General features: G+C 48.7%; 1 protein-coding gene across 3 annotated transcripts in view; it reads left to right on the top strand.

The window, feature by feature from the left end:
- NKTR (natural killer cell triggering receptor) overlaps positions 1-23,213 on the top strand; it is a 1,715,190-nt gene that overhangs the window by 437,833 nt on the left and 1,254,144 nt on the right. For 2 of the 3 annotated variants that reach the window (XM_069647908.1, XM_069647909.1), the window contains exon 4: positions 15,740-15,847. In XM_069647908.1, coding sequence (XP_069504009.1) covers positions 15,740-15,847 — 108 coding nt within the window. Of the gene's footprint in view, positions 1-15,739; positions 15,848-23,213 lie in introns of those variants that run through there. The other variant, XM_069647910.1, reaches the window with a different exon arrangement.

The following is a 23,213-nucleotide window of genomic DNA, read 5'->3' on the forward strand; positions in this document are numbered from 1 at the left end:
TGAAACAAAACAAACAACACATAGACCTGCACAACAGCACACGACTACCGACCGTAAAACACCCCAAGCCCAGCCAACGGACCCACCGGGCTGAGGCTGCCAACAGCACATTACTGCTATCTTGCTCTAGTCCAACTCATTCCCACTAACTCATCCCCCCCTCCCTCTTTCAGAGCCGCCAGAGCGCCAGGGGACCACTCTGGTGTTGATAGTGCGCAGTACAAATATCCATTAATATTATCATCTGATGGAGATGTCAATCTTCCCTCTGATGAAACTTCCTGGCCCATACAACATGCTGTCACAGGACAAGGGGGGATAACACTTCATCCATGCTTGCAAACTCTCAACTCAGCGGCCTAGCTCCTGAGGTCATAGAGTTTGGACACCTCCAACTTCTTCAGAGATGCATGGACATACTTAGGAAGCAAGAAAGCCTAACACCAGACATTGCTACTCCAATAAATGGAAACGCTTCGTCATCTTGTGCAATTCAAAGAGCATCAATCCCATAGACTGCTCGCCTACTCATATTGTGCTATACCTGGCTCTCCTACTAGACTTGTGTCTGGGTTTTAATTCCCTGAAGGTCCAGCTGCTCTTTCAGCCTATACCACGTCCCAGCATAAGGTGTTGTGGTGAAAGATCCCAGTAATTAAAGCTTTCGTGGAAGGGGTTAAAAGAATTCATCCCCCCCATTTCAAACCTGGCTCCCGGATGGGACCTAAATGTGGCATTAACCAGACTTATGGGATCTCCCTTTGAACCTATGCATAGGGGTAGCCTCAAAGCACTCACAAGATCGCCTTCCTAGTGGCAGTCACTTTTGTAAGTAGAGTTAGTGAAATACAGGCCCTTTCAATGCTAGACCCTTTTTTCACAATTCAGAGATGAGGTGGTTCTGCGCACTCACCCATGGTTTGCGCCCAAATTTATTTCAAAGGTCCATGTGAACCAATCGGTAGAATTACCCACAGTCTTCCAGAAACCCACTAACATGGCAGAAGCCTACACACACACACTCGATGTGTGCAGGGCAGTCATGTACTATCTGGAAAGAGCTAAACCACTAAGGAAGACAAACCAGACTTTTGATTCATTGGCGGCTGGTAGAGATGGAGACCCTGTCTATAAATCGGCCATCTCAAGGTGGATTCTCAATTGCATCACACTCTGCTACTCTTGCCAAGAGAGATCCTGCCCTTCAAGCCTAGAGCACATTCTACTCTGGGCCTTCCATAGCATTCATTGCAAATGTTCCCCTCAAATCCATTTGCAAGGCGGTAACCTGGAGTTCTGTGCACACCTTTACTAAACACTATTGCCTAGGCACTCATTCTAGGTCTGATTCTCAGGTGGGACAAGCAGTACTAAGACAACTTTTCACTACTGTTCTTTCTCGCATCCCACCACCAACTCTGGGTACTGCCCGCTAGTCTATGCACAGCATGTGATTCTAAGCAGATTCACAAACATCAGAAGACATGCATTACTGACCGTAATAGCATTTCTGATGATTGTATCTGCTTAGATTCACATGCACCCACCCTTCTTTCCCGCTCAGATGAAAGGAACATAGACATGTTACTACTACTTCTCTCGCTCTGTACTCGCTCACGATAGTCATAAGGCTCCCACACAGTATAAAAAATACAATCAGAGGGACCTCGACATGTGAGGGATTTTGGGTACACTACACTTCACGTTAGGGATAGTGTTACAGGCATGCCCATGTTGATGTCCCCTTTCAATCTTCGAAAGACAAGATGCAATACTCAGCGATTACCACTAGATGTTGGACTATATGCACAGCATGTGAATCTAAGCAGATACAATCATCAGAAATGCTATTCCGGAAAGTAATGGATGTTTTATACACACGGGACCCCATTGATGACAAAAGAATGAAGAGCAGGAATCTTTCTAACACAAATCAATTAGTAAAGTAAGTCCTAGCTTTCTTATGGTTCTTGCACCTGTGCAAAATTGCTATTGAGGATAGCAGTGTGTTTCCAAAAGCTTCTAAATTAATGATGACATTTTGTGTCCGATGGTAGTGTATACCCTGTGCTCGGGACGTGCATATAAGAAATGTGGGCGGATAGCAAATGGTTTTTCCTTTGTGATTTTATGCATTAGTTGACTGGTCTGCATTTTACATGCTAGACACATCACATAATAAGATGGCAATAAGTGCGAAATGTCTTTCAAGCTATTATAATGGAACCACATGCTCAATGGAATCGGTCACGTGACTTCATCTAGAATATATGGTAATCATTCAGCTTGTGTGGCATCCTCAAAGATGTACTACACCCTAGTAGTCTCAGACCATGGTGGGAGATCCTGCTGATATTAATTGGCAAGTGCTGTTGTTTGCTGTGGTCTCTTGATGTTGTTGAGCAACCTTTAGGCAGAGACGGGATAGTCTGTTTGTTCCACCTGTCTTCGACCAGCAAGAATCATCATGTCTGTGGAGGCAGATAGGTGCATGTCATTAATGCTTCAATACACTTAAGAAGTAAATTGACTGTGAAAAGAGGACTGTTGTGCCATTTTCTCAAATTGGCACCACTCCCCACTGGAATATCCTGCGGATTTTAATCATCTAGTGATATATTTATTTTGTTTAACCAGATCTTTATTCATTCAATGTTCACATATATGGTTAGCTTGCATCTCCATGTGAGATTCATCATAACACAATACTTTTCCTCATTGTGTAGCAAATCAACCATCACTTCTCCCCTCCCCCCACCAGTTCTTAAAGGCGGTTCCTTGAATCGCCTAAACTGCTGCTCAGCCCTCTCCTCCGTCTAAGATTCCCAGTGCCTGCAACCTCTTTTGGATGCACAAGGGTACAGAATCTTAAATTGCATAGTTTATGAAGGGTGACCAAACCTTACTGAACTTCCTCAGAGAGCCTTGTATTGTTGCCATCTTTTCCACCTCAACCGTGCCCCATATTGCATAGTACCATTGTATGATAGATGGTGGTTCCGTCCTTTTCCATTGTTTTAACTATACACCTTTTGCGGCCATCGTTAAGTTAGCCCATAGCCTTCCACCACCCCCACACCCCCAAGCCACGTTGCTAGTTTAATATTGCACCTAGAAGCACCTCTGTTGCTGTGAACTCGCAGTATTTCCAACATTTTTGTTTTCACCCCCTGCCAAAAAATGTCCTAAGACGCTGGCATCCCCACCAGACATGTTCCATCGTTCCCACTTACCCCACACCACCTCCAACACTCTGCCGATGAAGAGGGAAACATTTTATGAAGCCTTTCTGGGTTGTAATGCCACTGGTGTAGCACCTTATATTGTGTAATTCTCTGTGCTGTACTGAGATGTGCGAGATGTACCAGCTCTTTATTGCTGCGTCCCATTCCTTATCAGTAAACGCCTTTCGCCTCACTTTTCCCCATGTGTCCCTCAGTGCTTTTCCATCTTCTTCCTCCCTCTCAGTAGGATCTTATAAATTGCTGATATTAGTCCCCTTTTATCCTCTGAGGATGAAATTGGCTTTTCCCCACTCTATTTCCTTTCTAGCCCCTTCCATCATTGGTGGGGTATCCACCCAGTGTCTCTGTTGTTGATATGCAAACAAATCCCCCTGTTTTAGACCAAGTTCCCTTCTGCATTCTGTGAATGACTTGAAGCATGTTCCCTCATATAGATCTCCTATCGCCCTCATTCCAGCCACCGTTTGAATCTGCTATATTCCCTACCTGGCGGGAATGCGTGGTTACCTAAGATGGGTGTCTTCGGGGATGGCCAGGGTGATAAGTCCACACCTCTTGTTTAGCTGTTCCCAAATCTTCATGGTATTCCTTGTCGTTGGGTTCTCCCCTAATCCCTGTGGCCTGTCAGCCGCTCTCATCCCCGGATTTTCCTAAGATGCACTGCCTGCTCCATGTGCACCCAATGTTTCTTATCCGCCCTTCCCCACTCCGCCATCGCTCTCAGCTGTGCCACCTGGTAATATTTTATTATATTGGGGCAGGCCACTCCGCCCTGAGCCCTGCTCTTAAATGTCTTCCTCCCTATCCTTGGTTTCTTCCCTCCCCAGATGAATTCCGTAATGCATTCCTGAATGTCCATCATTTTCCCCAGGACAGCTAGGGGGAATTGCCTGGAAAAGATATAGAAGCCAGGGAAGTATATTCATTTTGACAACAGCTATCTTTCCGAACCATGATATATATAATCCCCTCCAACTCATTAGATCCCCCTTGATTTGTTTTATTAACGGTTAGTTTGCCCCCACTAGTTGCCGTATGGACGCTGTCAGATTCACCCCCAGGTATCTGATTGGTCCCGGCGCCCATCTAAACAGGTTGCTGTTTTGCAGCTGCCTCCTTTCCTGCTCCCCTATGGATATATTTAATATCCATAGGGATTCCGAAGTTCACTTTAAAGCCCGATACCGCAGAGAAAGACTTTATCTCGCCATTATTGCTGGTAATGATTTCTTCGGTTCAGTCATCAAGATCACATCATCAGCAAACAGGCCTATTTTATGGTGCGTCCCTACCCATCCAACTCTGCGGATCTCCCTGTTCTCCCTAATTCAATGCGCAAAGGGTTCCATCACCAGAGCGAAAAGGAGTGGGCAGAGTGGGCAACCTTGCTTGGTTTCGCTCCTTATTGAAAATGGGTTGGTCATCCCCCCCCCCCCCCCTTCCCCTCCCCCCCCCCCCCCCATTCACCTTAACCTTGGCCCGGGGACACCGATTGTTGGCTTGTATCATCTCCAGAAATGTCAGTCTTTGTCCCACCCTCCTGAGTGTTTGCTCCATGAACGCCCAATTGACACTGTCAAATGCCTTCTCGGCATATAGCATCATCAGACAGGTGGGTGTAGTACCCCTGCGCTTTATCTATGATGTGCAGTACTCTTAGCTTATCAAATGTACTCCGTCTTTTAATAAACCCTGATTGGTCCTGCTTTACCAACCCCGTTGGAATCCTTCTAACCTTGCCGCTAGTACCCTCGTGTATAATTTAGCATCCACATCGATAAGTGCAATAGGGCGTTACGAGGAGCACAGGTGTGGGTTCTTCCGCGGCTTCGGGATAAGAGTGCTATGTGCCATGTTCATTGATTTGGTTCAGTCCAGAAAAAGTAGACACCCCTCGATCGTAAGGCAATGTACTTTGTTGGCCGAAGACCAACCGCCTCAAGTGTTTAGTAATAGAAATATGTAGCCACACAGTGAGAAACGACCTATTACACGGCAATCCCTCGCTACCTCACATTAAATCCGACACCTTAGATGGAGCGAAATATAACCCCGCTAGAGTCCCTATACCGGAAAACTAACATCAACACCACCAAAACAATGGCTGCTCACCGGGCAGTAATCTGGGCAGAGGCGCATAAACATATAAACTGGGAAGGGAAAACCACACCGGTACAGCCACTGTGGGCAAATAAACATATCCCTGAGCTGGACAGGCTCCCAAAATGGCGGAATTGGATAACTGCGGGAATAACAAAAGTGGGGGATGTGATTCGGGATGGGGGAATTGTGCCATTTGAGGGGCTAGTGGATGAGTTCAATCTCCCTGTCACTGACCGATACCGACATACACAATTAAGTCATGCCCTACAGCGGTATATGCCTGACCTGCGTGACATGGCAGACTGCACCCCTATAGAGAGGAACCTGGTCCTATATAGCATAGATGCCAAAATCACCTCAGTGATGTATAATGTTCTCACCTCCTTTGCCACACCGGAGCTATCGAGTCTAAAGTCTAAGTGGGAAAGGGATGTGGGAGAGATACTGCCTGAAGACTGGATAACGATCCTAATGTACCCGAGAGAAACTGCCATTTCGGCCAGATTACGCCTTGTCCAGCTCAAAATACTGCATTGAATTTACTATCCGAGGGTAGCACTATACCGATGGGGTAAAACCACAGGCCCGAACTGCCTGCACTGTCGCCAGGAAGAGGGCACCTTTTTCCACATCATATGGGACTGTCCGCACATCAAGTTATACTGGCAACACTGCTGCGACACACTAACTGAGGTACTGGGTCGAATCTTGCCCAGAGATCCGAAATTGATGTTGCTGGGTGTCAAGAACGAGGGTGAGATGTCTTGTACTGACGAGCTAATGTTTGCAACCGCCACAGCACTGATCAAACGCAACATTGCCAAGCTATGGGGATCAGGTGTAACCCCTGAGCATGCACAATGGATAGATGATGTAGATGCATGCATTGCGATGGAGCGAAGAGTGTATGCGGCCAGAGGTTGTCCTGGGAAAGTGGGGAAAATCTGGGAAAAGTGGGAGAATGCCCAATAAGACCTTTGTAAAATACAGGCCTGTGGCCGGAATGTAACTGAAATGTAAGAGTGAACATGTAATCGTTAACATAACCTTGTGTTGCTGAATTCTGGACCTCATGTACTTTTGAGATGTTTTGGTTGCTGGACTCCTTTAGGGTCAATGTTTGTGTATTATGCAATAAAACCAATAAAAATGTTTAATCAAAAAAGAAATATGTAGCCATAAACTAGACAGAAGCGCAGCTATTTTGGTGACTGGAATCGCCATTTTATTTTCTCTAACATTTGCTTTTTGCTTTCTGCTAAAACTGCTTTGCTGAAATATTATTCTGCTTATAATGCAAGGCCGCGAGGGACATGTTGAAACATAACGCCGCAACCCAGACACATATCCTTGGAAGTAAGCAGCAAGGCATTATAATCAGTACACAGGTGCCAGCTAGTCTCAAACACAGTAGGAATGCTAGAAGCGAACTTTAATGGCTTGATTTATGCTCTTCTTTGCGGCCCCTATTTCCTGAGCCCTGGAGAGCAAGTTGACCCCCAGTACACGAATAGAAGCTAGGAGATAGCAAGCCCTGGAATGTCTCTGCCGTGCACGCAGCTCGCTTGCAAGAACAGAAGCATTGTGTTCTTTTAAACAAAGACTTGTCTGCAGGCTCGCAAAAATTGCAAACTGTTAAATAAATGTCTGAAGGTGTCATACTCGTCTCCATTGTCAATCATCGTGCCCAATTCAAAGGAAATGTATTAAGGGGCGTTATTAGATGTGTCACTACTGATTGTAAGGTGCTTGCTTTGTATATATGTACCTGTTGTACGATTCTCTTCTCTTGCGTCCCCCGGGGTCTGGAAACGCACGTCGCGGGGCGTGGGACCCAGTTGGCCAACTGAGACTATTTGGTTTGCAATAAACCCTCGATTTTGGGAATACAACCTAGTGTCTGGCGTATCAGTTTGTGTGTGGTGATTGTGCCTTGTTTCCATACGCGGGGGTCCCTCAGGGGCCCCTTCATGGTTACCTCCCTTGTCTCTCTAAAGTAGTTGAATACATCAGTGAGGGCCTTTGCGAGAGGTTCCCTGAATATTTTGTAAAACTCTGTTAGCCTGTCCTCCCCATGGCTTTCGTTTCCCTTTGATTGCGCCCTCTGCCCCCACTTGCCTGCCCCCTTTATCCTCCAGAACGTCAAACGCCTTCTGTTCCCTGTGCCTGATCTGCTGCGCTAACGCCGTTCCCACCTTTTTACCGTGCTCATAAAACTTCTGCCTGCTTCTTAGTAAACTGCTCTCCACCATACTATTGGTCATCTGAGTTGTCCTCTCGCATGTGCTAGTCTCATGGCCACTTTATTTGGTCCCTTCTTCTTATGCATCCTCTCCAACTCCTGTATTTCTTTCTATAGTCTCCCCTCTGCTTTCCCTCCTTTCCTTGCGCTTCTCTTTTGCGGCCCTTATGAAGTGCTCTTTAATGTGCTGCTTAAATCTGTTTTCACACCAAAAAAACACACAGGTAAGTAAATTTTGCTGTTATACATGCACTTTCATGTGTTGCCCTAATCTTGCCCTTCAACCAAACTTCGCTAGACACTACATCGGTTGCTCAGTCTGTCTGTGAGTGAACAGGCGGAGAGGAAGCTTGCCCTATCGCTATTCTGTATCCAGACTACCGTGTCTGTACTAAAAGGCACATGCCAGTCAAATCAATTATCATGCTTTTATTCGGATTCTTTGTCTAGCAAAAAGGAAAATAAAAAAACTTTTCTGAAGAAGGAAAAATAAATATTAAAAAGTGGGAAACGGTGCTCTTGACCCTATTTGGAAAAAGCCCTCTTCTCGTGTGTTGTGTGTATCCTAGGCACAACAATTGGGAGAACTCTCTGCTGTCAGAGTTGCTTGCAGTTGGTGGGTGGGTCTTTGCCAGTCCGGGTGCCTTCTCCCACACTTCGCCGCCCAACTCTCCTCTCCAGCAGCGCTCTGCTCCCTGGGTTGCCCATGGCTCCTCTGCTCCTTCCAGGTCCTCTGCTGCTGGCTGTCTCATGCGCCGGTCCCTGCCACCTTCGTTGTCCTGCTTCCTTCTCCTGTTGGCCTGCTCCTCCTCAGCTTTTGCCCTTCTTCTGGTGCTGCTGGGCTGGACACCGCTTGCCACGCACCCTCTCTCCAGGTCCCCGGCTTTGCTCAACTCCTTCCAAATCAACTCGCTGTCGCACTGCTTGCCCCCTCACCAGAGTCTGTCACGGACCAGTCATCCTCTTTTACTTGTGGGATTGCCTCCCCGTCATGCCAGTGGGGCCTCTAAACACTAGGTCCCTTCTCGCTCTGGTCTGCCTCACTTCTCCGGGGTTAGCGAGAGCCCCCTGCCATTTTCCCTTCTCAGCCTTCGCGCCACCGTAGCTGACTCGTCTGCTCCACTCCCTGTTAGAGGTTGGGGTGCTTCTCCCCCCCGCTCTGCGCGGTCTCCTCTGTTCCTGCTACTCTGTTCTCCTCCTTACAAGCGTGCCTGATGTCTGGTTCACTCTCGTTTCCTCGGGCCGGGACAGTGCTCCACGTCCACTCAGCCCGCCAACTTGGCCACGCCTCAACTAGTGACATATTTTAGTGTTTACCATGGTCTCTTGATGTTGTGATGTGAACTTTAGCCGGAGTCTGGATGGTCTGTCCCATTATGTTTGTGTATTTTGACTGTGTGGGCAGATGGCGGTAGGTCAGTTAAGCTTCGTAAGTACATTTTACGGTGAAAACTGGGCTGGTAACACACCCTGGTGGGACATCCTGCTAAATTCAGTTAACAAGTGCCATTATGTTGAGTGGTCTCAACGTAGTTATGAAACATGTAGGACGACACTGGATAATCTATTGGCTTGTTTGTATGTATTTTGACAGTCTGCCTTTCCACAATTTGAAACCCCATTTGCCAAGATGTGTAGTAATTTGGGCGGACAGATTGGGAAATGGCTTAGACTTTATAGCTTTGGAAAGCAAATGGAGTCGAGAGCATAATGTACACAAATGATTAAATTACCACATTGAGCAAGTTGGTGCATTGTGCCATCTATAAAGATCTGTTTTACAGCCAAGTTGGACATCAGGATAATTTTTGGTTTCTAGTGCAATATTTTGACAAAAATGGGCACTATATTATAACAGAAGATGGTCGTGAAAGGCATCTATTTCAGGCAAATGATCTTTGTCTGAACAGCGGCAGACACGAAAAGTTAGAGCTCTTGCAGGATTGTCTGCTTTGAATTAATCCGATATTTGTTCTCATTGAAAGTAATAGATATCATGGTATTGCAAGGCCAATGGAAAAATTGACATGTGTAACATACTCCTACGTCCCCTTTGCTCCATATTGTATGGGGCGTCGCTAGGGACGGGAGACTGAACCTTTTTCACCAGGAAAATCAACTTCTCATTTAAATTTAGATTCGTGTGGGGATGCGGCCCTTGGAGAATGCGCTCCTCTGACTCCACCCACGGACGCCACTCCCAGTCCTCTTTTCCGCATCAACAGGAACAGATCGTTTTCACCAGCGCTCCTGAGTTAGGCCTTCGGTCTAGTAATTCCAAGCGCTCTACCCCAAAGAAATACTTTTGTCCTTCTTTTTTCTTGTCTTTATTCAGAAACCTCGGTCTTCTGGTGCCACACTCCTCCCTGGCGCATGTCTACGTCAGCGGGCTTCAGCAGGTGTCCAGCCGGCGAAGGGCCGGCGAAGGGCTCTTCCCTACGTCCAACCCCCACGCTCTTTGCCTCCGCTGCCTTGGGCCAACCACGGCTGGGAGGGTTGTTCCGCGTGCAATGCGCTCACAGCATGCGCTCTGAAGAACAGGCTAGCTTGGTGGAGGGAGCTCTTCGGAAGGTCACCACCAGAGAACTTGAAGGAATTTGTCGGGCACAAGTCCAGGTCCAAGGTAGGTGCACTGTTTTCATCTGCACCCCGCAAATGCGACTCCTTCCCCAGGAAGCGCTTGAGTGGGGGGGATCCATCAGGTTCTAGCACCAGCGCAGGTATCAAGGCTGCTTCAGCTACCGGCCGCCGGGCCGAGGGGTTGCGAGATCCTACTAGTGACTTTGCTGACGGACAGCACAGTTCTATTACTGGGTTTCAGCCCGAGGGGCTACGCCCTAGTACTGGACAGAAGTCTGAGGGAGCGCCTGTACGCAGCACTACCGGCGACACAGCCGAGGGCACTCTGCCTACCAGGCCTCGTCCTGAGGTGCAGGGTAGGCCTCAACCTCCACTGCCAAGAGTCCAGGAAGAGGCTGGGCCCAGCACTGCAAGCGCCACGATACAGGCACATGGCATGCAGCCTGAAAAAATGGCCTCCGAGCCAGACAAAATGGCGGCTCGCCTGACACCATGCCCCTTTGGGGAACAGGTAGGGAAACGAGTTACCAGGTGGGACTGGTCTTCACGGGGCACGTGGCCCAGGGCATACCCTTCAGCTTCGCAGTGCAGATACACCCTGCATGCAGCAAGGCAGAGTGTGCCCAGGTCTCGGCACCCTCAGGGCCCCGCGCCACCAATCACTCCACCGGCCTGCGAGTACAGGTTTTTTTAGAAATTCTGGACTCTGAGGTGGTCTCCACAGATTGTAATGTAAATTATAATGGGTTATTTATAACGCGCTTAATACCCAGAGGTTTCTAAGCGCAGACCCAGGGATCGAACTTGTGTTGCTCAGCGTCGTCTTGCTTTTAAGGCGAGCGCGTTGCCCCTGAGCTATCCTCCCGAGATGGGCATCATCCTCAAGGATGTGATTAGGGACATGCTCCCTCCGGTTTTGACGCTAGCACCCACGGCCACTCCATTCTTGGTTCCAGCACCTCGGGCTCCAATTCAGCCCCAGCTGCCCACGCGAGTTCCCACTGCACTGGCCCCCATGCTTCCAGCAGTCCCGGCCATCGCCTGTCTGTACGTCACAGCCCCTGGCCCCCAGCACTCCTCCATCTGCATCTGACCAACAGGACACATTGGTGGACACGGATGAGGAGGAGGACACCGACACACCATTGTCTGCCATGGCCTTTAACGAGCGGCTTGCGGGCCTAGTCGAATACTTAGGGCTTCCACAGCCTGCAGTAGAACATCCAGAGGCGGGGTTCTTGGTGGAGGTCCTCACTGTACGCACAACGGCTAGAACGGCGATTCCAATGCAAAAGGACGTAGTGGCACTTGCCAAAAAAGAATGGATTAAATCTCATTCGGCGCAGCCTACCAACAGGTGTCTCAACCACTAGCCCTGCTGCCTACGCATACACACGTCCCAGGTTACCCCCATTGGGCACGTGGGTCATCAAAACACTGCTGGGGAACCAGCACAATCAGTCCACAAAGGGTTACGAGAGGGGCCAGCTGGACCCAGTCCTGGTACACTTGGCCCCGAGTTCATTACTCATCAGGATAACTAGGAAGCCCAACCACTTTCTGGACCTCCAACATGGAGGAGGATTAGTCTCAAGTAATTCACGGTATGCTGCAGTCATGAGTCTGGGTGTGGCTGGATATATAAGCCACACCCAGGCATTCAGCCGTTGCTTCGCGTTACTCTGCTCACGCAGCGTGGCGCTCACCGGTACCAGCTCCTACAATCCGAGAAAAGAAGACAATTAGGCGGCCAAACAGACCCATGATTCCCCTGTGTTATTTACCTGGGTATCTTGTTCAACTTCCTGGTCCCGCGGCATCATCCTGGTGTTCCCTGCGATTCCGCTCAGCTCCATGTCATCGCGGATCCGTCCGGCACCTGCAAAGGAAGGAAGGCAAGAGACAGTTAGCGAAAGCAGTGCATGGACAGTAAGCGAATTACAAAGCAAGAAGGCAGCGCACGCAGGAAGAGAAAGGCGCCTGCCAGGGAAGAGGCAGTGAATCGAACACAGAACCAGGAGAGCACCGCGTTCAAAAAGGGAGCAGCACATGTAAAGGACAGTAGAGCAATAGTGCAAGGAAGCAGCGCAAAATACCAACCACTAGCGGTCTGCATAATGCTGTGAAGGTCACCAACAGCAGTGTGCTATTCTCAACACCCGCACAAGTGCTAAGAAGGCAGCACCACCATCATGTGTAAAAACTCCACGTAAAGAACACAAATCCAATGCCGCAGCAGGCCTGGGCTTGGAACTCCAAACCAGTGACATAACTGGTTCCACATCCACAGGGACTCAGACTTGCGCCCCCTGTTAGAGAGAAAGCAGGACAGAGAGTTCCCCTTCATCCTATACAAGGTGAGCAAAGTCTACAGAGTGGTCTTGGGAAGACTGGGAAGACTGGAGGTGAAGGGGAGGGAACCAAAGACACTGAACTCATAACACTCACACTTTCTGTGCACTCATTCTAGGAGCAGTCCCCTGAGAATTCAGGCTTCGGAGGGACCAAGAATCGCCAGAGGCGAAGAGGTTTCCGGGTGCTCCTGCAGAGCTAAGGTTAACGTAACAGAACATGAAGCCAGCTTTGAAACCTCTGCCTGAGCAACATGGAAACCTCGGACACGGATCAGTTAGCCCACTTGTTGGAGGAACTACGAGCCGAGGTCAACGCTGCCCGGCAGGAGATTAATGCCTTACAGAGGGGACTGGTGGTGAACAGAGACCGAACTGATGAACTGGCCCGACAGGTGCTCCAGAGCCAAGCCCCGTTGCCAGGGAGTCACCCCCCGGCGCCATCGACACCCCCCAGTCCAGGTAGTCCTTCCTGGCGCAGTCCCTTTGGTTCTGCCCAAGCGGTTCTCTGGGGATCCTAACAAATACGCCATTTTCATGAATCAGTGCCGCCTGCACTTCCTTTGCAGACCAGGGATGTTTCCCAACGACTAGTCTAAGGTTGCCTTTGTTATCGTATTTGGGAGGGAGCGCCGCGGATTGGTTGATTCCCTTGTGAACTGGGACAATCCCTTGTTACGTGATTTCATGGGGTTTCAACGAGCTTTTGAGAAGCTATTCGCCCGTCACACTAGAGAAAAGGCCTTGGACAACAAATTGTCGCTTCGGCAGGGCAATCGGGACTGGTTGACATACAGGTTGGTCGCTGAAACCAACTGGCCAGAGGAAACAAACTCCCCTGTTCTACCAGGGCCTGTGAGGAGAGCTAAAAGACGTTCTTGCTCTAGTCGTAAATCCACCTGATGGCTGATTACTCGACCAGATGGTTGTGTAAAAAAGGGGGAGGTGGGAGTTGGGACATCGGAGCATCCTAAAACATAGGATCGGTTGGATAAACAAAATAATGGTGACCACGTCTCGCCATCGGCTATCTCACCCCCACAAAACCCCTTACCCAGGTGATCCTCCCGCACTGGTACACCCCCATGGTCTGGATCCAAAGGTGATTGCCGTGCCCTGGCAGTGTGCTATTCTCAACACCCGCACAAGTGCTAAGAAGGCAGCACCACCATCATGTGTAAAAACTCCACGTAAAGAACACAAATCCAATGCCGCAGCAGGCCTGGGCTTGGAACTCCAAACCAGTGACATAACTGGTTCCACATCCACAGGGACTCAGACTTGCGCCCCCTGCTAGAGAGAAAGCAGGACAGAGAGTTCCCCTTCAACCTATACAAGGTGAGCAAAGTCTACAGAGTGGTCTTGGGAAGACTGGGAAGACTGGAGGTGAAGGGGAGGGAACCAAAGACACTGAACTCATAACACTCACACTTTCTGTGCACTCATTCTAGGAGCAGTCCCCTGAGAATTCAGGCTTCGGAGGGACCAAGAATCGCCAGAGGCGAAGAGGTTTCCGGGTGCTCCTGCAGAGCTAAGGTTAACGTAACAGAACATGAAGCCAGCTTTGAAACCTCTGCCTGAGCAACATGGAAACCTCGGACACGGATCAGTTAGCCCACTTGTTGGAGGAACTACGAGCCGAGGTCAACGCTGCCCGGCAGGAGATTGATGCCTTACAGAGGGGACTGGTGGTGAACAGAGACCGAACTGATGAACTGGCCCGACAGGTGCTCCAGAGCCAAGCCCCGTTGCCAGGGAGTCACCCCCCGGCGCCATCGACACCCCCCAATCCAGGTAGTCCTTCCTGGCGCAGTCCCTTTGGTTCTGCCCAAGCGGTTCTCTGGGGATCCTAACAAATACGCCATTTTCATGAATCAGTGCCGCCTGCACTTCCTTTGCAGACCAGGGATGTTTCCCAACGACTAGTCTAAGGTTGCCTTTGTTATCGTATTTGGGAGGGAGCGCCGCGGATTGGTTGATTCCCTTGTGAACTGGGACAATCCCTTGTTACGTGATTTCATGGGGTTTCAACGAGCTTTTGAGAAGCTATTCGCCCGTCACACTAGAGAAAAGGCCTTGGACAACAAATTGTCGCTTCGGCAGGGCAATCGGGACTGGTTGACATACAGGTTGGTCGCTGAAACCAACTGGCCAGAGGAAACAAACTCCCCTGTTCTACCAGGGCCTGCGAGGAGAGCTAAAAGACGTTCTTGCTCTAGTCGTAAATCCACCTGATGGCTGATTACTCGACCAGATGGTTGTGTAAAAAAGGGGGAGGTGGGAGTTGGGACATCGGAGCATCCTAAAACATAGGATCGGTTGGATAAACAAAATAATGGTGACCACGTCTCGCCATCGGCTATCTCACCCCCACAAAACCCCTTACCCAGGTGATCCTCCCGCACTGGTACACCCCCATGGTCTGGATCCAAAGGTGATTGCCGTGCCCTGGCCACCTGAGCGACAGATCCTCTTGGGACTAGCAGGTGAGACACCCTCTGGTTTTTCATATATTGCAACTCCATATAGTGATTTTGGTCTATCTTGTTGGAACTCTTTACCGTGAGATTGGATGTTCACAACCCCCACCAGAGAGCTGTGGAAAAATCTTCCCAACGGTGACAATTCTTTGAGTCGGGGTGCAAAATTTGCAATCACCACTAGCCATTGGCTAGTGATATTTGACTCTTGGTGAGTAAGAAATGGTGTGTTGTGTAGAGGTGACAAGCGACTTTTTATGGCTGGCTAGTAGTGGCACTTTAAGTTTTGCCCTCTGCTTGGAGTGGTACCCAAGGTTGACAAATGTCAACCAAGTTTAAAAGAGGAGTTTACTTTTTTCAAACTGATCACCAGTCCTTCAACTCAACAGTAGGGTAGATGTCAATTTGAAGGCCCAAAGAATAGATCTTTTGAAAAACTTAGCATCCACTTAGGCATGAGGGCACCTCACATTGTTGAAAATGGTTAAATTAATAAAACAACCTGTGTTCAGTACATTAAAATAAAGAACAATTGAAATAAAGATCCCCAAATATTACTTTCCACTTGCTCTGTTGACCCACCCAAGATAACCTAATAGTTTTTGATGCGTTCTCCTTTTTGAGTTGCTGTGTCAGCAGTATATCAGAGTTGTGCGGCCACCAAAATCCTGTGTATGCCATGGATCAATGTGACAATTTATTTGCCAGGCAATTTACATAAGCGTTTAATTCTTGCAGGTGAAAAGGGAATTGGGAAGTCAACTGGAAAAAAGCTATGCTACAAAGGCTCTACCTTCCATCGTGTTGTTAAAAACTTTATGATTCAGGGTGGGGATTTCAGTGAAGGTAAGTCTCGTATGTCTATCTCACTGGTTTCATTTTCTTTCCTGTTGCTCTACTTGACCATGGATAAAAATGTGTACTGTTTTTAAATGCTGCTTTCTGTTAATAAATTACAAAAATCTTTTCAAAAATGACTACTTCTTGTTTGACCAAAATTCAATATAGCAGAGACGGAGTAAAATTAACTATTTGCATTCTAAATTAAATCATTATCCTTCCTAAAATTCTCAGATTTTCTAACTTGGACAGTCGAAAAACTTGTTGAGCTTCTTGGGAAAATATGCCTTTTCAGAAATTCTGAATGTGAGTCGTATCACCCAAGTTATCCAGTGGCATTACATTACCATAAGGTGTAGGCAACCTATTTAGCCCCAAGTTCTTTCTAGTACCTATGCAGTTTCAGCCAAATGAATGTATACCTTTCTATTAAAACACATTAAGACTTCTGTCTTATGAAACCTAATACGTTAGGCAAAAGGTCATAAACATACTGGATTCTTTTCTGATAGTCAAGTCTGGGTTTGGAAGATTTTCTGGAATCCCAGAAGGGGATACAGATACAAAATCCATACTTCGAATGGATTGTGTCCTCCCACGTATTCCTCATCTTGTGATATTCGTTATCGCCAGCTTTGCTGCGTCGGAATTTATTTTTCGGCAGAGAGCGCTGTGCTCGAGATCGTGGCGTCGACTGTCCCTCGACGGGCTCCGTTCCATGTCGACGTCGCTGCTGGTATAAATAGCTTGAGCTGCGCCAGTTGGCTTCAGTTCAGTTTTTCCGATTTGCTTCGCTCTTGTGAACGGCGCGCTTCGAGATTTTCTGTCAAAATGTCTTCATCATCAACCGCTTCTACACCCAAAACTGGGTTAAAGTGTATCGACTGTGGGTCGAAGATGTCGATCACCGATCCTCACCGTATCTGTCTTTGGTGTCTGGGTTCAGGTCATCGAACCGGCGACTGTGGCTCCTGTCAGTCGTTGACGGAGAAGGCCCTCCGTGAGAGGAAAAGTAAGTTGGCGGTGGGGCGGGAGGCGTCAAAGGCCACTTCGAAGGCCTTGTCGAAAAGGCATAAAAAATCGTCCGATTCAAAGGAATCGGAATGTCATAAACACACAGAGATCCCGATCTTGTAGTAGATCGAGACGATCTTCGTTGTCTTCTAAAAAACTAAAAAGGAGACACAGATCTCCATCGTCATCATCCGATACATCGACTGAATTGGTTCAATGTCCAACAAAATCGGATTCCTAAACAAAATGGGCAAGTTTTTGAAGAAAAATAATGCAGGTCTTTGAGAATGCGGCCTCGAACCCCTCAAAGAAACCTCAGAAGAGTCAGACCCCGGTCGCTCCATTGGACGACACAGGGAAGTCGGGAACTATTGCAGTAAAACCCAGTAGTATGGGTAAAGCCCGTAAAACTCGAGTCGACAAGTTGTCGAGAGATCCTCAAATAGAGTATTTCTCCGATCCCTCATAAAAAGCAGAAGTTGTCGAAAATAGAGTGCATCTTCGTCGACGCCATCGGCGCCGACAGCTTCAACATCGAAGCCTATACTGTCTTTGATGCCCTTATTGAAGACTGAGTTTGTCAAAGGTTCCTTCGACAACTTCGAAGAAAACACCTATTCCTTTGACAAAAAATCCAGAGGAAGAGAGGTTTACACCTTTACCCAAGTCCGATTTCTTTAGGTCCAGGTCTTCAATTTTTTAAGAATCTGGCTCGGAGGATGAGGATGTCACTCCTTTTGGAGTAAAATATGGTACTAGACAGGTTCCAGAGGAATTTATAAACCCTGAATCTAAAATGAGAGACCTGTGTGAAACTCTACATTCTGCTAGTGGCATTGACACGTCACCTGAATTAGTTTGCTGCACCTGATCCTGCAGAGCATGCAGACTCAGGGTACAGGAGTTTGATGAACAGGGTGATAAGAATATATGGGTTGGGGAAGAGCCTCACCTACTTTTGAGCAATATGATATGACCCCAGAAAAATCCAGTTCTCCCTTTCCATAGGGCGCTTCAAAGGACAGTTGAAAGGAACTGGGAAAAACCTGATAACATTGCTGCAGTAGACGGCAATCTTCCAAAGAAGTCTAGAACTTCTATCTCTGACCCAGAGTATCTGAATAGACACCCTACTCCAGAAAGTCCTGTTATTCAGGCTGCTACTACTTCGAGACAGACCGTATACCCAACCATACCTCCGGATAGGGAGGATAAGAAGGTTGATGCTTGGGCTTGTAAAGGTTTTACTTCAGGTAGCATGGCCTTGAAATCAACCAATATTACCTGTACCCTGGCCAGGTTCACACATACCCTGTGGGAATGCATTTCGGCAGTGGCTGAACATATTCCGGAAGGTGAGGAAAGGGAAGGCTTCCTGAATATAGTCAAAGACGGGAAGAAGGCAATGGGGGAATGTCTCCAGTCTGGACGGGATACTGCTGATAGTATTGCAGATCCATGGCATCAAGCACAGTGCTACACAGATTTGTGTGGTTGAGGAAGTCAGGGTTTGCCCCTGATGTGCAGACCAGACTTCTCAACATGCCCTTTGATGGCTCGAGGGTGTTTGGTAGTAAGGCTGATGAGAGCCTAGAAAAACTACAGACCTCAAAAGCGGCATCTAAATCCCTTAGTGCCTCCATGCGACAGCCTCAAAAACCCTATTGGGGCTCATTTTCCTGGAGGGGTCATCCTTTTCGATGCTACTCTTCTATTGGTAGAGGAAGAGGACAGGCTTTTCAAAGGGGCAAAAGGAATATCACTCCTGGTGGACGAGGAAAGGCTACAAAGCCATCTTCACGAATGGCATCTATGCCCTCAGCCGCTCCTGCAGCTGCCTCCAAATCACTCTGAGGTCTTATCATACAAAACACCAGTGGGAGGCAGAATCTCTCAGCATCTGAAAGAATGGTGGGGCATTACTTCAGATGCTTGGGCACTGGAAACAGAAGCTCAAGGTTACTGCCTTCCCTTCCTAAAAAGGCCTCACGATCATCCACCAGGAGCCAGCTCTACCAAAAGTCCAGACCCGCTCCTTTTGCAGGAAATTTTAACCCTGCTAGAGAAAGGTGCAATAGAACATGCACCTGTAGCGGAGAGGAACAAGGGTTGGTACTCTCCTTATTTTCTCATCCCAAAGAAGGACGGAGGATTGAGACCCATCTTGGACTCAATGGCAACGAGTCTCAGGAGAGGGGCGGATTCACGCCTACCCCTACCTGGACGACTGGTTGATCAGAGCACATTCTCCAGAACAAACTCAGGAACATCTGTCGATCACCTGCCGCTTTCTACACAACCTGGGCTTCTCCCTCAATTTCAAGAAGTCCCACATGATACCATCCCATGAACTCCGGTTTATCGGAGCAGTCTTGAACGCTTCCTCGGGCAAAGCCTCGCCACCCGAGGTAAGAGCTCTCCACATCCAGCAGATGGTAACAAAATTCCAGAAAGCCCAGCATCTGCCAGTCTTCGATTTTCTGGGGTTGCTCAGCCTCATGGCATCCTGCATTTTTCTGGTGCCAGAGGCCAGACTGAGATCCCTCCAATGGGCCCTCCGAACTCGGTGGTCTCAATTCTCAGGGAATATGTCAGATCTTCTGCAAGTCCCGAGCGCAGTTGCTCAGGATCTATTATGGTGGGCCTGCAACAACATCCTCAAGGGAGAATCTTTTTGGCAACCATGGCCGGAGATAACAGTAGTAACGGACGCCTCACTCACAGGGTGGGGAGCTCACACCAGCGATCTGACAATCAGCGGAAGTTGGTCTCCATCAGATTCCAAACTACACATCAACCTATTGGAGCTGAGGGCAATCGGACTAGCGCTGAAGGCCTTCCTGCCCTCTGTACAGGGAAAGAATGTCCTGATAATGACGGACAACACAGTGGCCATGTACTACCTCAACAAAAGAGGAGGCGTAGGATCACTACCTCTGTGTAGAGAGGCAATACAGCTCAGGTTCTGGGCAATACGAGAAGGAATCTCTGTCGGCAGTTCACCTAGCCGGAGAGCAGAACACGGTGGCAGACGCTCTGAGCAGGCAGAGCACAGTCCCCCACGAGTGGGAGTTAGCTCAGGAAGTCCTTCTGGAGATCTTCGCCCTTTGGAGAACCCCTCAAGTGGATCTGTTCGCGACCACGGTAAACCGGAAGTGCGATCAGTATTGCTCAGGGGAATTTCTCCCGAGAGGAGCTCTAGGGGACGCGTTCGTGGTTGACTGGGATTTCCCCCTGCTGTATGCGTTTCCTCCAGTCCCTGTGATTCCTCAAGTAATCAGGGGGTTCAGAAAGTTCAGGAAAGCCATGATCCTAATTGGCCTGGACTAGGCCAGGAGGACGTGGTACCCGGACCTTCTGGACATGTCCATCTGCCCTCCAATACGTCTTCCGCAAAGACAGGATCTTCTCTCGCAAGAGGAAGGTTGGGTTCTCCATCCAGAGGTCAAGATACTCAACCTACACGCATGGTTTCTGAGAGGTTGAGATACAAGGATTGGGATCTTGCGGATGACGTAATGGAGATTTTGCTTTTGGCCAGAAGGCCAGCAACGAAATACTTGTACCGGTGTTGTTGGAACAAGTTCAGTAACTGGTGCAAAGATAGGGATGTGGACCCTTTTCTATGTGGCACCCCAATGGTGCTTTCTTTTCTGTTACATCTAGCCAATCTGGGGCTCCAGATCGGAACAATTAAAGGATATCTTGCTGCGCTGTCCATTTTTAAGAGCTCCTTGGAAGGGGTTTCTTTTTTTTTATAACTCTGTTTATTGAATTTAAACAGCACAACGACAACTTGGATATTAAACATGGGCAGTCATCAGAAAAAAACAAGGCAATATCGACAGCGGCAAAGACACTGCTGGGCCAAGGGGTCGTGAGATGCTGGTAATACAGGTTGCGGCTTACGTCCTCGAGTTAAGGGAGGGGTAAGAAGGGGGAGAGCGAGAAAAGAGGGGGGAAGGGGAAGGAGGGGGGAGGTTTGGGAAATGGGAGGGGATGGATTTCAGTGAGCATTGAGCCATTTACCCCATATCTTTTCAAATTTACGGGGACAACCCTGCGCGTTATAGATCTGGCGCTCTGAAGCTCCACATCTGTCCAGTTCATTGCTCCAACGGTTCGGGCACAGCGGGTCTGCAGAGCCCCAGTTAGCAGCGATGAGCCTTTTGCCCGCCCCCAGCGCAACTGCCAACATTTTTTTTTCCGTATTTTGTCACGTCCACATCTCCCCAGATGCCCATAAGTGTCATTTTGGGATCCCTAGGAATTGGCGTCACCAGGACAGTAGAGATTGTATTGATGCAGTCCCCCCCCCCCAGAAGACTTGCTACGCTTGACAGTCCCAGATCATAGGGTAGAAGGTGGCCGGCTCAGTTTTGCATCAAATGCATGTCCCATCCTCAGATCCCCCCCCCCCCCCCCCCCCCCCAACCTGGCCATGGCAGCGCGCGAGTAATAAGAGCGATGGAGGATTCTAAGTTTTATTAGTCTGGGCTTGTCTTCTATCCCAATTTCTCTAGGGGACATTAATGCATCTATCCAGTCTTCAGGTTCCAGTTCGCCTAAGTCCCTTTCCCACCTTACTTTGAGTCTATCGAGTTGTGTGGTCCCAAAGGAGTTGAAGTCCTGATAGAGGGTAGAGGTAACCTAGGAGGGAATTTGTTGCGGGAGGACATTGGTCTCAATGGGGGAGCAGGGGGGTATAATTGTTGTCAGGGAACTGGGTGCGATTGGCGTGGGCCAGCTGCGCATGCCGAAACTGGTCCATAGGTGCCAAGCCGAACTGCTCTTGCATGGTCTCAAAGTTTAGGAGGTGACCCCCCTGGATCACATGCGCAAGTGTATTTATCCCTTTTGCTCCCCAGTGTTCGAAAGAGCCCATTTTCACTATTTCTGGGAGGTGTGCATTATGCCATATGGGTTGGGATAGTGTTGTCTTCCCTTTCCAGCCAACCAGTTTGTGCGTCCCGCCAGGCACGGCGGATATGATGTTATTTTTGTTAGCGTCGGGAGTTGGTTGTTGGTGGCATACAGGACCTGTAATGGGGGTATTGGGGACATGGTCTCTATTTCAATACGGATGTGTGGTAGTGTGGGATCTGCGTGTAACCAATCACTTACCACCCCGATCTGTGTCGCTAGATAATACATGCGTATCCAGGGTAGACCAATGCCTCCCTCCCATACCTATCTTTGGAGCATGTTAAGGGCAATTCTGGGTTGTTTCTCTCCCCATAGAAGTGTGTGAAGATTCTTATCAATACGTGTGAAAGTTTCCCGGGGGATAGTGAGCGGGGCATTTTGGACAACATACAGGAGTCTGGGGAGGGTGATCATCTTGAATAGTGCTGCCCTACCGATTAGCGATAGGGGGGAGTGATTGCCAGTGGGAGACATCTCTATTAAACCGCTCTAATACAGGCTGAAGGTTGAGTTGGAAGAACCCTTCTAGTGTCGGGTCGAGCCGTATGCCCAGATCTTTAAATTCCCTGATACAGACATGGTAGGGGCAGGTCTCTGGAATCGCAGACTCGCCTTCTTGGATCAGGAAGTAAATGGTTTTGGCCTCATTCACCTTTAGGCCCACAAAGTTTTGGTATTCCTTAAGAATAAGGGAGACGGTCGGGCATGAGGTACTCGGGTTGCTGAGGTATATAAGGTGGTCATCCGCGTAGAGCGAGTCTCGATCCTCCCCTCCCCCCGGCCAGGCAAATCCGGACCGATTGTTTGCTCTGAGTTCTATTGCTAGTGGTTCGATGGCAAGGAGGCAGAGGAGTGGAGACAATGGGAACCCCTGCCTAGTACCTCGGCCTAGAGGGAATGGTTTGGAGGACCTGCCGTTCATCCTCACCGTGGCCTCTGGGAATGCTGAGAGGAGTTTGACCCATGATATGAATGTTTGCCCAAGGTTCATTCTAGCCATGATTGCCCATAAGGCATCCCACCCCATAGAATCAAATGCCTTCTCAAAGTCCACCACCAGGAAGGCCAGTGGAGCCGATATTTCTGTGGCTCTGTTCAGAGCAAGTTGAATTCAATGTAAGTTCATGCGGGTGGATTTATTGGGCATAAATCCACATTGATCTGGGCGGACGAGTGTCTCAATCACCTTTTAATAGTCTATTAACGAGTGTTCTGGCGAGTACCTTGGCTTCTCCGTTGATCAGTGAAATGGGACGGTAGGAGGCACATTCCTCTGGGGGTTTTCCGGTTTCATGTATGACGACTATGCACGACCTCCTGAGGTCTGGGGGGAGTGCCCCTTGTTCTTTACTACGGAGGAACATGCGGTGCATATGAGTCGATAGTGTGCCACCAAGGCATTTCCAGGTCTCCGTGGGGAAGCCGTTGGGGC

Source organism: Ambystoma mexicanum, chromosome 2q, assembly GCF_040938575.1.
Source record: "Ambystoma mexicanum isolate Mex_15411 chromosome 2q, UKY_AmexF1_1, whole genome shotgun sequence".
NCBI lineage: Eukaryota > Metazoa > Chordata > Amphibia > Caudata > Ambystomatidae > Ambystoma > Ambystoma mexicanum.